A 17,410-nucleotide genomic window follows, 5' to 3' on the forward strand; every position below is an offset into this window, starting at 1 on the left:
TAGGTTAACGATCTTGTTAAATGTTGTTAACCCAATGTTTATAATATCAAAAGAGATTTTAAATTATTATATTATCATGATATTATAATGTACGAATATCTCTTAATATGATATATATACATTAAATGTCGTTACAACGATAAACGTTACATATATGTCTCGTTTCAAAATCATTAAGTTAGTAGTCTTGTTTTTACATATGTAGTTCATTGTTAATATAATTAATGATATGTTTACTTATCATAATATCATGTTAACTATATATATAACCATATACATGTCATCCTATAGTTTTTTTTACAAGTTTTAACGTTCGTGAATCACCGGTCAACTTGGGTGGTCAATTGTCTATATGAAACCTATTTCAATTAATCAAGTCTTAACAAGTTTGATTGCTTAACATGTTGGAAACATTTAATCATGTAAACATCAATCTCAATTAATATATATAAACATGGAAAAGTTCGGGTCACTACAGGTAGGACGTTGGGCCCCGGATCCGACCATTCAGACCGATGGGGCAAAGGAAGGATGTGTTCCATATACGTACTTATATAAGTTTCTGTCGTGAACCAATGAGATAAAAATTGAGTAACATCAGCTACTCCAAAGAGTCGTGCTGCTGCAATAACATGTCCGCATGGTATGCCTGATCCCTGCCACTGCCCACATGAACAAACTTTATCTGCTAGATTAACGAGGCCATTTTTTCGTCCATCGCGCACTTCTACTAGATTGTTTGTCGATGGAATTGCTTGCCATCTTCTTGACTTTTTTGTCCTCTTGGCTAGTTTATGTTCAACATATGGAGTAACAGTTGAAGTAAGACTAACCGATTGGTTGCGATGTTTGAAATACCAATTTTGTGCCGAAGCACGAAAAAATTCCAATAACATGCAAACAGGTAGTTTTCGAGTATGTACAGATAGTGCATTAACAGACTCTACATTGTTGCTAGTAAGGTATGAATACCTAACATGTTCAGCTCTACTTCTAGACCATTTGTGGAACCCAACATCACTTAAAATTTTGTAAGACGCTTTCAATCTTCTTCGAAATACATTAAGATGATCCTCAAAATCCGACGCACGATACGCTTTGACCATTTTCCAATAATGCCATTCAAAATATTTGAATTTGTTGGATTTACTTTTAATGCTTGCAAACAAATGACGAGCGCAGAAACAGTGAAACGCTTCGGGGAACACGGTTGAAACACCGTGTGCTATTGGCAAACCTCGATCAGAAATAAAAGTAAGCTCTGACAACGATCACCCATTCCACAAGTCATTAAATGGTCTCGTAGGTTGCCCAAAAACCAATCCAAAGACTCGTTTGTCTAACCGCCAGCAATTCCATAAGCCAATGGCAAAATTCCATTATTGCCATCCATCGCAACAGCAACTAAATTTGTACCCAAATATCCTGCCTTCAAATGCACTTCATCGACGATGATTATCGGGCGACAATGTTGAACAAATGATCGAACCTACATGAATGAACAATGTTAAAACAAATATTTTTTAATAGATACGAAAGGAACGCAAGGACCCAAATAAATGGTAATAGTGATACTTACAACTACGCCAAGGGAATAATAACACATCAGAAATCTATTTTCTTTGTCTGTGATCAAATTCGTTACGCTTCTGGAGTTGTGAATCTTAATGTTATATAGGTAAATAGGAAGCATTTGATATGCCTCTTCACTACTCCCACGAAGCATCTGTAATGTATGACATTTGGCCCTCCATGCTTGATTGTAAGATATGCTGACACCGAATCGGTTGCCTATATCCGCACGTATATCGTTTGCTTTATATTCCCGGTTTGCAAATTTGAATGAATCCACAAGCATACTACCCAACACCTTTTTGGTTGCATGTTTATTGTTTCCCATAATTAGTGTGCGTGAGCATGTGTGTACGTCATGCAGTTTCTTTACCATAAAGTTTTCAGTGAATCGTATTTTGTAAGCACTACATTTTCACTCACAGTTTGGCAACACACATTTAGCGGTGTACCGAGATTTTTCTGACTTTACAGGCTTTATTTGGAAGTTTTTTTCAAGACATTTTGTAAAAAGGGTGTTTATAAACTCTTCTTTGTTTAGGAAAGTTTGACGAACTTTTATTAAATCTGACACCCTATACGTGGTTGGTATTTCAGTCGTATGTTCGCGCTCTTCCTCATGCTGACTCAAAAGAGTTGGCATATTCCAGAACGAATCTTGCTTTTCTTCTTCATATTGGAATTCGGCGTCTCCGTCTTTTCCTCCATCTGAATCACTATCTTCGACCAGAGGTACCTCAAACGGGTGGTTTAATTCTTTTTACATACGTTTTCAAGACCATAGTTATGCAAATCAAACTCTTCTATGTTTGGAAGTGGCAATTCAGGTTCTTCCACTTCGAAATTGTTACTTGCGAGGTTTTCTTCGGTATCATGTTGTAGTAACAATTGTTGTGGTTGGTGTTTTGGTGGTTTTGGTTTTTTTGGTCTTTAGGTGGTTTCTTGGTTTTGTTGTAGTAGTGGCTGGTTTGTCGAGTATTTTGTTTCTGGATTTCGTTGTGGCTGATGCATTATTACTCTATCGACAATATAAATATCAATAGGAGCATTTACAATTGCATATTGTAAAAACTCTTGAAAGTCTTCATCATCATCAGTAATATCAAAAACATGATTATTAAAAACATATCTCATTGAAACAGCTGCATTGGGTGGGAATTCAATCTTTTTAAGAACATTTTTTTAACAATATTCTCCGATTCATTGGTTTTACGGGCGCAATTGGGAGTCTTAACCGAATTCTAAAACAATCTCGTGGCATATATATGGGTATGTTGTTAATGTACTCAAAATAACCCCCACAACATATATTAACAACAAATTTATCATCATTAACACAATTCATAATGACAAAAAATAGTGAAAAAAATAGTTAAAATAGTACCTTAACGTAGGTATAAGCTCTGCATTGAAAACTTTTGAAATTGTTATGAGACTGTGATTTCAAAGTCTCATGGTCAATCTAAATATAGGGACAAAATATTATCCGTAAAAATCTAGGATATCTGACGAAATCTTATTCACAAAATCTTATTTCTGATCAGATAAGGTCGCAAGCTCGCAAGGCGCAAAGACGCAAGCTTGCGCCTTGCCAGGGCAAGACGCAAGTCTTCTTGCGTCTTGCGAGAGCAACCTGGCAATTTTTTTTTTTTAGGCTCCAGCACAAGACTTTGTTTGGGAATGGGCATTTTGGCTATAATCCCGTTTTTCTCCCATCCCTTAAATACATACCTACACTAGTTGGGCTTAAGAATGGGCTTATTATTTTACTCCTTCAAGCCTGCTAAACCTGTCCAATTTTTGCAAGCAATCCCCAAAACACCCTCAATGAAACACAATAAAAACAAAATATTTACGTTTTCATTCACCCCCAAACTCCCGCACTCTATAAAACCTTACAAAACCCTAATTTCACTCTGTTCTAAATTCACATCGCAATCGTATCCATTCGCTCACTGTTTCGTCTGGTCGATACACTTAGATTCATATACTTATGGATCACACTGCGGAACAAGACCAAGAACACGAAGTTTACGGCGGTGAAATTCCGGATGAAGGAGAGATGGATACTGATTTCGAGATGCCTAGAGATGAATCGGAAGATGTTGAAAATACTAATTCTAAGGTTTAATTTGTGTATTTATTTATTATTGGCGGTTATTAAAGTTAAATTATTTTAATTATAGGTTTTTTTTTTGTTAATATAGGATTTAGAGGATATGAAGAAGAGATTGAAGGAGATTGAAGAGGAAGCAGGTGCGCTTCGTGAAATGCAAGCGAAAGTTGAGAAGGAGATGGGTTCAGTTCAAGGTATTAGTTCTAATTTTGATGCATATGATAATTTATTCTTTAATTGGTACATAGATTAAGTTGTAGTAGGTAGTTGTATCAAGAGCTTGTTAAGCTGGAATAGATTTTTATGCTCTAATTTTTATGCATATGATAATCTATTGTTTAATTGGTATATTGATTAAGTTGTAGTAAGTAGTTGTATCTAATGCTTGTTAAGCTGTAGTGAATCAATTTGATGAAAACTAAGATGTTGGGGGTTTGGGTTAGCTCTTTTCAGTTGCTAATTATGACCTCTTTTTCGCATTTCATTTTTATTGGCCTACCTAATTTACCCGATAACTGTAACAGAAAAAACTGAAAATAGATAGACTATGGAGACTAAAATGTGAAAATTCTAACTTTGTTAAATCAGATGTAAAATCCTTTGGTGGACTGGGAAACGACATTCGAGCATATGCCGATTAAAGATTCTGCTAATTGTTTTATAGTAGCAAAGTGTTTGAAATCGCAAGTAACTCTAGTAGGTCTTTAAATCATTTGCTGAATTTAGTCCTTGCAAAGAGTTAGACTTGCTTTTGCTTATAGTAGCAGCAGGCAATGGCAGGTGGCAAGCCTAACCTAATATCCTACTAAGTTTAGTGAAAAACGCAAAACATAAAACAACGAGCCTACTTCATTTACTTGCTATCAAGACCACAACTGAAGGCTATAAAAAAGTAACTTGTAGAATTTTGTATGTGTGAAGAGAGCCAACATATTGTCCTGAGAAAGAAGCCAACATGCACTTTCACATTTTATACCATTGCTTTCACTTGAGATTGAAATCCACTAGTTTTCGAACTGAAAAGTCAGACCTTGGACATGGAGAATTATACCAAGATTGCCCGGTGGTTGTGGTTATATCTGGTAATTGAGACCCATACTCTCAAATTTGGGTCAAGCTTTCGGGTCAATCGGGTCTTGGAAAAAATTAGGCCCGACAATTTACACCAAAACTTAGAAAAGGTTCAATGAGCTTTTCTCCAACCTAGTGGGTCTTATACAAAATATAAAAGAACAAGTCGAATGGGTATCAAATTCTAAAGCTTAATAAATAGAAATAGGTCTAATGGGTCTTGTGAATGGGTTAAATGGGTCGAGCATAACAAGTTTCATCCGTCATCATTTATGAAAGCATTAAGACCACCTTTAACGGTGGCGTGCTCGGAAGTGTGTTGGCCAACACGCCGGCAAACACGCCGTAGCGCGGCGTGTTGGACCAAATATACGGCGGCATGCTTCAAGTTAACACATGAGTTTGAGGAGGCGTGCTTCAAGTTACCCATTTTTTAATTAGTTTTTATCCCCCTTTTCATCCAACTTCCAATCAGATTTTAACACATCACCCAACACGCCACTTAACACTCCACCCCATTACACACCGGTATGGCAGCACGCTCATCAAGCACCCCACCCCACCCAGTAACACGCCCATCATCCCCTTCAGGGATAAAGATGGTCTAATGGTTATATCAATTATTATCTAGATTAATATGTTCTTATATATAATAAATATTAATTATTAATAATTAATAATAACTAAGACAATATAATAAATGTAAAAAATCAAATATATAAGTATATGACCCGTTTTGACCTATTTGACCAATGACCCGTTTTGAATTGTTAACCAAACCGACCAACTTGACCCATTTGGACCCGTTTAAAATTTTTACCCGTTTGATCCATGACCCATTTCAACGTAAAACCGTTTTGACCCGTTACCCAAACTGACCCTACCTGACCCGTTTGCCAGAAATACTCATATCCTCACATGAGGTATTGGGTTCAAACCCACTAGTAGCATATCATCTGGTGGCTAGGAAAAATGGTTGGAAATGGTCACCGGATAACCTTGTTAGGCCGTGTACATTCGAGTATAAATACTACTCTTCTTTGGGTACCCTGAACATGGAAAACCATATTCGTTGATAACTATAAAAATGGCATATAGAAATAGTTTTCTCTGTAAGACCTTTCAATGTTGTCAAAGAATGCCTATGATCCTCAATAACTGCCTGTGATAAAGGTTATGTAGGTTTTGTCTTTGCTTTTTTTTTTTTTTTTTTTTTTTGCTTAGAGAAATGTTTTGCATTACATTATATCGCATTAAATTACACGTATTTACATGTTACATGTCTTTATGCCTACATAGTATACTTGCATGTTTTATACTGCATATTATACCTACATGTTTCACACCTACATGTTTACATACACATATTATACATACATGGCTTGTTATACTTGCATATTTGACACTTACCTATTTCACCTATATGTTCTATTACTTTACTTTGTTACATGCTATATTTATCTTTACTTTTTCCATGGTAAGGTTTCTATTTTATCTACTTTACTTGCATTTAGTTACTTCACTTAACGGATTTCATGGCTCTTCTGGCCGGAGGTCCTTAGGAAGCAGCCTCTCTGCCCTCTAGTATAGGGAGGGACGACTTCTTCTACCCGCGGACCGATAGGTATCCGTGGGTGGAGGAATGACTTCCCTTTTACTCTAGGGTAGTGGAAAGACTGTCTACATCTAACCTCCCCCATACTCCACTTTAGTGGAATTGGGTATTGTTGTTGTTGTTGTTGTTGCTTAGAGAAATGTTCCCTTCTGGTTTTATAGTATCTACCTGTTTTTTGTGACTTTTTATCTTCTCTCTTTTCAAGCGTCATGTGTAGCTTCTATTATTCACGTCATCCTTTCTTGTATTCCTTATCTGATATTATTTCTGCTGCAATGTGTTTGCTACTATATGTTTCTCTTACACTTAAGATATAAATGGTTTAGTATCTATGTTTATTTCATTTGACTGACATTACTTTTTGTTCTTTTAATGATGGAAATTGTCAGAAGATCCCAATGCTTCTGCCACACTGGCTCAGAAGGAAGAGGCAGATGCTCGTTCGATATACGTCGGTAATGTGAGATTTATGATCCTCTGACTTATTTCACTTTATTGTATCTCCTTGAATTATTTCTATTCTTAGCTTAGGAAATGATTATAAGACCTTTCCATTTTCTACACACAAACGTAAGAGCATTTATAAATGCAATGTGATTTTGTTAACCTTTTTAGATGAGATATATGGCCCTATTTGTGGCTTGAAGTGTTACCATTTTTTTAACTATTCTGCATTTGTCTCTCATTTTATTGGTCATGAATTACAGGTAGACTATGCATGTACACCTGAAGAGGTTCAGCAGCATTTTCAGTCATGTGGAACTGTGAATAGGGTGACAATCTTAACAGATAAATTTGGCCAACCAAAAGGTTTTGCATATGTAGAGTTTGTGGAACTTGAATCTGTTCAAAATTCATTGCTTTTGAATGAATCAGAATTGCATGGACGTCAACTCAAGGTCTTATTTGTCTCCATTGTTTTCAGTTCCAAATATCCACGAGGTGGCAACACGACCGGGTTGGGTGAAGGGTCAAAAGGGGTGGATAATAATCTAGTTTGGCATTTATAGCTTGGATTAGACCAATTAAAAAATTTCCATTTTGTAAAGTGTTTTCTCAAGGTTTGACCTGCTTAGTTTGTTATTATTATTTTGTTCCCACGTGGCCTGTATGAATTAAAAACATAACCCAATTTGGGTCTGAACTTTCGTCTCTAATCACACATTGGGGTTTAATACTTCTAATTAGTAGTTGTTGATGCTGTACAGGTTGCTGCTAAACGAACCAATGTTCCTGGGATGAAACAATTCAGAGGGAGGCGTCCAAGCCCATATGGGTTTCGCTCACGAAGTCCATATATGGCTGGCCCACCAATGTTTCCTCCTTATGGCTATGGGTAAGTACCTTAAAATTAAGCTAAAAGACCCGACCTAAAAGATAAAATGGTCAAGTGGATTGAAATTGTTTGAGTGTATTTAAATGTTATTCGTTTTCTGCTATTCATGGTTTAAGATTTATGCTGCAAACTTTTGGAAACTAACTTGCGTTTTATTATGTTGCAGAAGGATTCCAAGGGCCAGGAGGCCAATGTGGTACAGGCCATATTAATGATTTCACAATTGGTGCTGGAACCATCGCCTTTATAGTAGATGATTTTGTTCCATTGTGTACCGTTTTACCTGCATGCTCAAAAGTCGCGATATAATTCTCTTATTTATTTATAACTGACACTTGCAAATTGCGTTAAGAAATTAAGACTAATTGAGCCTTAGTGATCTTGTGTTTGTTATAGTTGGAAAAACAATGAGAGATTTTTGCTTAACAGGAAACTGTAGTTGTGCAGCTGCACACGTGTTTATTGTGCATGAGACATGGTTATTTATTAGCTCAACTAATGTAGCAAGGCTATCGGTCTCTTCAAGGTGTAAGGTTACACCTTCTATAATTGGTTTCACCTTTTGCTTTTATGGTTTGTGTTTGATCGGCCAAAAAAAAAAGATAAAAAGAAGAAATAAAAAAAAATATGGTAAGGTCTTATAATCGTCCTTATCTAATATAGTATATGTAACCATTATGCATTATGTGTGTAGCGTATAGTGACATATTGAACTGTTTTTATATCCATTAGACCATCTGTAACGGGGGGATGACGCAACAAGCAACACCAGTTTCTTGTTTTTTATTTTTATATTATTAATTTAAAAATATTATTTTTATCCTCTTTTAATATTTAACTCAATTATATTTTGACACATCATCGTAATACTTCTAACTAACACAAAAAAGAAACACCACCACTACTCCGCCCAAAAAAGTAGTCATCCAAAAAGTACAAAAAGGCAAGTGACACCACAAGTAACACCACTCACCGTTACAAATGGTCTTATGCATTATGTCCCGTGGTACTAAAACATGGGACAAAATCAGAAGTTAACATGCTGTTATTATGATTGATCGTTTGGTAATTGGTATTGTTCAACTATTGTTTAATAAGAGAATATTTCAGAAGTTAACTCGTTTTGAACATATTTTGTAATTGTATGATTCTAGCATCAGGATTAATGATCGTGTTTCTCACTTAAAAATGGAGAAAATAATTTGAAAGTGTGATTTAAGAGTGTTATCTTCTTTTTTCCACAAAAACAAGAAATTTAATAAAATTAAATTCAAAAGATCTAAAAGTGTTACTACGTATAAGATTAAGTTTGACCTGACAATATGTCTGATTCTCCAACTATCTAGATGACCCGACTATTGAAGATAAACCTAATGACCACTCATTGCACAATTATAAACTTATTAATAAATAAATATTCTAACTCCCGTAATTTAGTGGCATCATTTCATCGGTCCACAGACCCTACCTTACTGTTGAAACCGAATTAGAACCGGGTCGACCCGGCCCGCCATGCCCGACCCAGTACTGTAGCAACATTTTTTTCTTTTTTTTAGTTTTGGTTTCATTTATATTTTCTCATTTCGCGATGAAGTGCGGACGCAAAAACTAGTTCAATTTAATGTAGGAGTGCTACTCATTTACAACATTACTTGTCACTTTCTTGGATTTATCTGAAGTAGAATGACTTGACTACTCACTTTCAACGTTAGTTCATTTCGTACTACGCATATAATATTCATTTAACGTTGTGAAGATGTAATACATCACTACTTGTGGAAATTATAATTACCCACCATAATTGTTAAATTCATTACAAACACATAAGTTCATTACAAACAAACTACTTGTGCATGTATTGTAATTATTTACTAATTAACCATATTAGTTCCCGTAATTTAGTGGTACCATTTCATTGGCCTATAGGCTCTAAATTAATGTTGAAACCGAATTAGAACCGGGTCGACCCGACCCGCCCTGCTCGACCCGGTCTTGTAGCAACATTTTTTATTTTTGGGTTTTGGTTTCATTTATATTTTCTCATTCCGCGACGAAGTGCAGACTCAAAAACTAGTTCAATTTAATGTATGAGTGCTACTCATTTACAACATGGCTCATCACTTTCTTGAATTTATCTGAAGTATAATGACTTGACTACTCACTTTCTACGTTAGTTCATTTCGTACTACGCATATAATATTTATTTAACGTTGTGAAGGTGTAATACATCTAAACTACTTGTGAAAATTATAATTATCCACCGTAATCGATATTTTGTTAAAATTTATTACAAACAGATAAGTTTATTACAAGCAAACTACTTGTGCATGTATTATAATTATTTACTAATTAACCATATTAATTCCCGTAATTTAGTGGCACCATTTCATTGGTCCACATGCCCTAATTTATCGTTGAAACCGAATTAGAACCGGGTCGACCTGACCCATCCTGCTCGACCCGGTCTTGTAGCAACATTTTTTCTTGTTTTTGGTTTCATTTATATTTTCTCATTCCGCGACGAAGTGCGGACCCAAAAACTAGTTCACTTTAATTTACGAGTGCTACTCATTTACAACATGACTTATCACTTTATTGGATTTATCTCAAATAGAATGACTTGACTACTCACTTTCAACGTTAGTTCATTTCATACTACACATATAATATTCGTTTAACATGTGATGGTGTCATACATCTAAACTACTTGTGGAAATTATAATTATCCACCATAATCGATCTTTTGATAAATTCATTACAAACATATAAGTTCATTACAAGCAAACTACTTCTGCATGTATTATAATTATCTACTAATTAACCATATTAATTCCCGTAATTTAGTGACACCATTTCATTGGTCCACAGGCCCTAATTTACTATTGAAACCGAATTAGAACCGGGTCGACCCAACCCGCCTTGCTCGACCCGGTACTGTAACAATTTTTTTTTTTTTTTAAGGTTTTGGTTTCATTTATATTTTCTCATTCCGCAACGAAGTGCGGACCCAATAACTAGTTCCAAACTAATTGGTGTAAATACAACTCAAACTCCCCTAACTTAAACGGCGTCGAAACATTTAGGAAGGATCGAAAACAACCAAAACTGACTCATCGACATCAGCCACGGGAAATGACAACCAAACATGGTAACATTTGGTATTTGGCATTCATTACAGGAAGAATTAAGCTTTAGAATATATATGTTACTCATTCTTCTCAATTTCGTAGTGGTCAAAGACTCCAAATTTCAAGAAATGACACATTATTGTACTTTTATGTGATAATGTGAACTTTGGACTGATATACGAATTGTAGACTAAACTAGACATTATGGTTGTAAAACCTTATGACCTTTTTGTAATTCCAAAGAGCCTTGTTCGTTTTCTTAAACAAATAATTACCTCTTATATACTAAAGGCCGGATGGCCTTTAATTTTTCAAATGACAACACCACCACAATTACAAAAACTACCCTCTAACTATAGTCTAATTTGCAAGTTTTATAGGGGTATAAAACGTAAAATTATTATTTTATTTAAAATTTTAAGCAAACTCCACCCAAATTTTTAACGAATTGTATCTTTCCGCTCGCCGCACGTTAAATTTTTTCGACACCACCGTTCAACTCGAAATGATTTTACGAACAAATCGTAACTAGCTGCTTTCGAAACAGATGCATTATAAAAAACGCTAAACACGTCTAAAACGGGGCTTAATAAAAGGTTCGTTTTTTCTTTTGTAAATACATAACGCTACTTAACTATGAGTACGCAACCCGGAAGGCCCCGCCGCAACGTGCGGGCTGATTCGGATCTCGTTTATGACATTTAAAGAAACTCATCCTTCTCAATTAAATAGTTCACATTTTCTTTCAGGGTTGTTTCAACTTGCACTAATAAATATATTATTTCATCAGTCTTAATTTAATAGTTTTTTTTCTCTTTGAATGTGTGACGACCCGGAAATTTTCGACCAAATTTAAACTTAATCTTTGTATGATTTCGACACGATAAGCAAATTAAGTAAAGTTGATTATCAGGATTTTTAATTAAGTACATGAATTCATTTACACCTTTGACCATGCTCAACGATTCACGAAAAATTGTTTGTAAGTAAATGTGTGTGTGTGTGTGTGTATATATATATATATATATATATATATATATATATATATATATATATATATATATATATATATATATATATATATATATATAAATGTAAGCACATATATGTAATAATAAAATATAATTTAAACATTAGAAGTTAATATGTAAAATAAGATATAAATAATTAAGTTGTAATTAAAAAGGAATCTATATATAAATATATGATTTCTATATGTAATTATTATTATATGTATATTTGAATATATGTTAAAATATATAAAACTTAATAGTTACTAAAACTTATTATGTATAGATGTATTACCTAAACAATAATATGTAATATGAAAATATAAGATTTTATAATAAATATAGTTGTTATAATAATGTTATTATTACTTTCAATATTATTATAAATACTAGTGTTATTAATATTATTTTAAATATATAATCTATAGATACGAATTTGATATACGTAAATTATTATAGTATTATTACTAATATTATTAGTATCATTAATAATATTAGTATTATTATAATTATAATTAGTATTATTATTATTATGGTTAACATTATTATTATAAATTTTATAGTTAATATTATCATTATCATTAATAATATTATTACTACTAATATGTTGTTATAAATTTTATTATTATTATTATTATTATTATTATTATTATTATTATTATTATTATTATTATTATTTATAATATTGAGAGTATTATTAATATAGTTACATTTATAAGATTTATCTATTAAATATAGTCATAATTAATAAAATTAATAATAAATTATAAATATTGATATATGAATACAGATATATAATCAATATATATATAATTATATATAAATACATATACATATATAAGATACAGAGATACATATATATAATTACATATACGATTAATTACATATACGATTAATTATATATATAAATACCATATATACCTAAATAAATACATATATGTACGTATTCTGTTTTCTGTCTTTATCATACTGTGTTTTAAAGTGATTTCGGTCTACAAACTGGTTCAACGAATTCAAGTAATTCATATTAGCAAAAAAATTCGTACCAATCCATGTCAATTCATAGTTTTGTTTTATCTCAAATAAGTCTTGATTAAAAATTAAATTGCCGACTAATTTTACTTTATAATCAAATCAAACCCAGCTGTTGTAGTGACCCGAACTTTTCCATGTTTATATATATTAATTGAGATTGATATTTACATGATTAAATGTTTCCAACATGTTAAGCAATCAAACTTGTTAAGACTTGATTAATTGAAATATGTTTCATATAGACAATTGACCACCCAAGTTGACTGGTGATTCACGAACGTTAAAACTTGTAAAAACTATACGATGACATATATATGGTTATATATATAGTTAACATGTTTTTATTATAAGTATGTATCTCATTAGGTATTTTAACAATGAGTTATATACATAAAAATGAGACTATTAATTTAAGAAACTCGAAAACGATATATATAACGATTATCGTTATAACAACGTCTTACTAGGTACATATGAATCATATTAAGATATTGATACACTTGGTTAATTATGTTAAATGATAAGTAAATATATTATTAAGTGTATTAACAATGAAATACATATGTAAAAATAAGACTACTAACTTAATGATTTCGAAACGAGACATATATGTAACGATTATCGTTGTAACGACATTTAACTGTATATACATCATACTGAGATATATTATATATCATAATATCATGATAATATAACAATTTAACATCTCATTTATTATAATAAACAATGGGTTAACAACATTCAACAAGATCATTAACCTAAAGGTTTCAAAACAACATTTACATGTAACGACTAACGATGACTTAACGACTCAGTTAAAATATATATACATGTAGTGTTTTAATATGTATTCATACACTTTTGAAAGACTTCAAGACACTTATCAAAATACTTCTACTTAACAAAAATGCTTACAATTACATCCTCGTTCAGTTTCATCAACAATTCTACTCGTATGCACCCGTATTCGTACTCGTACAATACACAGCTTTTAGATGTATGTACTATTGGTATATACACTCCAATGATCAGCTCTTAGCAGCCCATGTGAGTCACCTAACACATGTGGGAACCATCATTTGGCAACTAGCATGAAATATCTCATAAAATTACAAAAATATGAGTAATCATTCATGACTTATTTACATGAAAACAAAATTACATATCCTTTATATCTAATCCATACACCAACGACCAAAAACACCTACAAACACTTTCATTCTTCAATTTTCTTCATCTAATTGATCTCTCTCAAGTTCTATCTTCAAGTTCTAAGTGTTCTTCATAAATTCCAAAAGTTCTAGTTTCATAAAATCAAGAATACTTTCAAGTTTGCTAGCTCACTTCCAATCTTGTAAGGTGATCATCCAACCTCAAGAAATCTTTGTTTCTTACAGTAGGTTATCATTCTAATACAAGGTAATAATCATATTCAAACTTTGGTTCAATTTCTATAACTATAACAATCTTATTTCAAGTGATGATCTTACTTGAACTTGTTTTCGTGTCATGATTCTGCTTCAAGAACTTCGAGCCATCCAAGGATCCATTGAAGCTAGATCCATTTTTTTCTTTTCCAGTAGGTTTATCCAAGGAACTTAAGGTAGTAATGATGTTCATAACATCATTCGATTCATACATATAAAGCTATCTTATTCGAAGGTTTAAACTTGTAATCACTAGAACATAGTTTAGTTAATTCTAAACTTGTTCGCAAACAAAAGTTAATCCTTCTAACTTGACTTTTAAAATCAATTAACACATGTTCTATATCTATATGATATGCTAACTTAATGATTTAAAACCTGGAAACACGAAAAACACCGTAAAACCGGATTTACGCCGTCGTAGTAACACCGCGGGCTGTTTTGGGTTAGTTAATTAAAAACTATGATAAACTTTGATTTAAAAGTTGTTATTCTGAGAAAATGATTTTTATTATGAACTTGAAACTATATCCAAAAATTATGGTTAAACTCAAAGTGGAAGTATGTTTTCTAAAATGGTCATCTAGACGTCGTTCTTTCGACTGAAATGACTACCTTTACAAAAACGACTTGTAACTTATTTTTCCGACTATAAACCTATACTTTTTCTGTTTATATTCATAAAATAGAGTTCAATATGAAACCATAGCAATTTGATTCACTCAAAACGGATTTAAAATGAAGAAGTTATGGGTAAAACAAGATTGGATAATTTTTCTCATTTTAGCTACGTGAAAATTGGTAACAAATCTATTCCAACCATAACTTAATCAACTTGTATTGTATATTATGTAATCTTGAGATACCATAGACACGTATACAATGTTTCGACCTATCATGTCGACACATCTATATATATTTCGGAACAACCATAGACACTCTATATGTGAATGTTGGAGTTAGCTATACAGGGTTGAGGTTGATTCCAAAATATATATAGTTTGAGTTGTGATCAATACTGAGATACGTATACACTGGGTCGTGGATTGATTCAAGATAATATTTATCGATTTATTTATGTACATCTAACTGTGGACAACTAGTTGTAGGTTACTAACGAGGACAGCTGACTTAATAAACTTAAAACATCAAAATATATTAAAAGTGTTGTAAATATATTTTGAACATACTTTGATATATATGTATATATTGTTATAGGTTCGTGAATCAACCCGTGGCCAAGTCTTACTTCCCGACGAAGTAAAAATCTGTGAAAGTGAGTTACAGTCCCACTTTTAAAATCTAATATTTTTGGGATGAGAATACATGCAGGTTTTATAAATGATTTACAAAGTAGACACAAGTACGTGAAACTACATTCTATGGTTGAATTATCGAAATCGAATATGCCCCTTTTTATTAAGTCTGGTAATCTATGAATTAGGGAACAGACACCCTAATTGACGCGAATCCTAAAGATAGATCTATTGGGCCTAACAAACCCCATCCAAAGAACCGGATGCTTTAGTACTTCGAAATTTATATCATATCCGAAGGGTGTCCCGGAATGATGGGGATATTCTTATATATGCATCTTGTTAATGTCGGTTACCAGGTGTTCACCATATGAATGATTTTTATCTCTATGTATGGGATGTGTATTGAAATATGAAATCTTGTGGTCTATTATTATAATTTGATATATATAGGTTAAACCTATAACTCACCAACATTTTTGTTGACGTTTTAAGCATGTTTATTCTCAGGTGATTATTAAGAGCTTCCGCTGTCACATACTTAAATAAGGACGAGATTTGGAGTCCATGCTTGTATGATATTGTGTAAAAACTGCATTCAAGAAACTTATTTTGTTGTAACATATTTGTATTGTAAATCATTATGTAATGGTCGTGTGTAAACAGGATATTTTAGATTATCATTATTTGATAATCTACGTAAAGCTTTTTAAACCTTTATTGATGAAATAAAGGTTATGGTTTATTTTAAAATGAATGCAGTCTTTGAAAAACGTCTCATATAGAGGTCAAAACCTCGCAACGAAATCAATTAATATGGAACGTTTTTAATCAATAAGAACGGGACATTTCAGTTGGTATCAGAGCGTTGGTCTTAGAGAACCAGAATTTTGCATTAGCGTGTCTTATCGAGTTTGTTAGGATGCATTAGTAAGTCTGGACTTCGACCGTGTTTACTTGAAAAATGATTGCTTAATAAATTTTGTTGGAAACTATATATTTTTAACATGTGAATATTATGTGATATATTAATCTCTTAACGCGTTTGATATTATGTGATAGATGTCTACCTCTAGAACAAGTTCCATTTACTCACCTAATAATAATGAAGAGTCAAATGTAAATTGGAATGATTCGTGGACTGATTCACAAGTTCCCGAAGAGGAACCGGAAGAAGAGTCGGAACCGGAAGAAGAATCGGAACCGGAAGAAGAATCGGAACCGGATGAAGAAATAGAACCGGTGGGGGAAATAATAAAACGGTTAAGTAAAAGAAAATCCTCAACCAACCGACCAAGGTTAATTATGGTCAATGGTGTTTCCGCCAAGGAAGCAAAATATTGGGAGGATTACCAATTCTCTGATGAATCGGATTCCGACGAGAATTCCGATGATGTTATAGAAATTACCCCAACTGAATTTAAAAAGGCAAAAGAAAATAATAAGGGAAAGGGCATAAAAATAGAGAAATCTAATTCCAACCCCGATGAACTTTATATGTATCGTCAAACCCCGAAGTCCTTAAGTTGTAACAATGACCCGGGAACCTCTAAACCACCAGGTTTTTCTAAACCAATGTGGATCACGACGGCTCGTATTAGGGGAACATCATATATCCCTAGAAACTTGGCAAAACGAACCAAAACCGAAGAAGAAGAAACAAGCGAGTCGGAATAAGATAGTTGTATTCGTGTGGTGTAATATATGTAATATAGTGTGCTTATGCTTTATGATATATGTAAAAATTGCTTATATTAATAAGTATATTTTTTTTATGAATCTAACTCTTGTCTATTTTACAGTATAAAAACACAAAATGGATAGACAACCCAATATTTTAAGAG

The 17,410-nt window shown here is 32.8% G+C and overlaps 1 protein-coding gene across 2 annotated transcripts; it reads left to right on the forward strand.

The window, feature by feature from the left end:
- The first annotated feature begins 3,540 nt into the window (after nt 1-3,540).
- Nucleotides 3,541-8,056, forward strand: LOC139866584 (polyadenylate-binding protein 1-like). Of its 2 annotated transcripts, none has more exons than XM_071854862.1 (6): nt 3,541-3,697; nt 3,780-3,882; nt 6,764-6,834; nt 7,082-7,273; nt 7,583-7,710; nt 7,877-8,056. In XM_071854862.1, exons 1-6 carry the CDS (start codon nt 3,566-3,568, stop codon nt 7,920-7,922), a joined length of 672 nt encoding a protein of 223 aa, XP_071710963.1. In that variant the 5' UTR covers nt 3,541-3,565; the 3' UTR covers nt 7,923-8,056. The 2 variants fall into 2 exon arrangements, with proteins under 2 accessions (XP_071710963.1, XP_071710964.1); XM_071854863.1 differs by having other exon boundaries at nt 6,767-6,834.
- Nucleotides 8,057-17,410: the final 9,354 nt, after the last annotated feature.

The sequence above is a fragment of the Rutidosis leptorrhynchoides genome, chromosome 9, assembly GCF_046630445.1.
Source record: "Rutidosis leptorrhynchoides isolate AG116_Rl617_1_P2 chromosome 9, CSIRO_AGI_Rlap_v1, whole genome shotgun sequence".
NCBI classification, from domain to species: domain Eukaryota; kingdom Viridiplantae; phylum Streptophyta; class Magnoliopsida; order Asterales; family Asteraceae; genus Rutidosis; species Rutidosis leptorrhynchoides.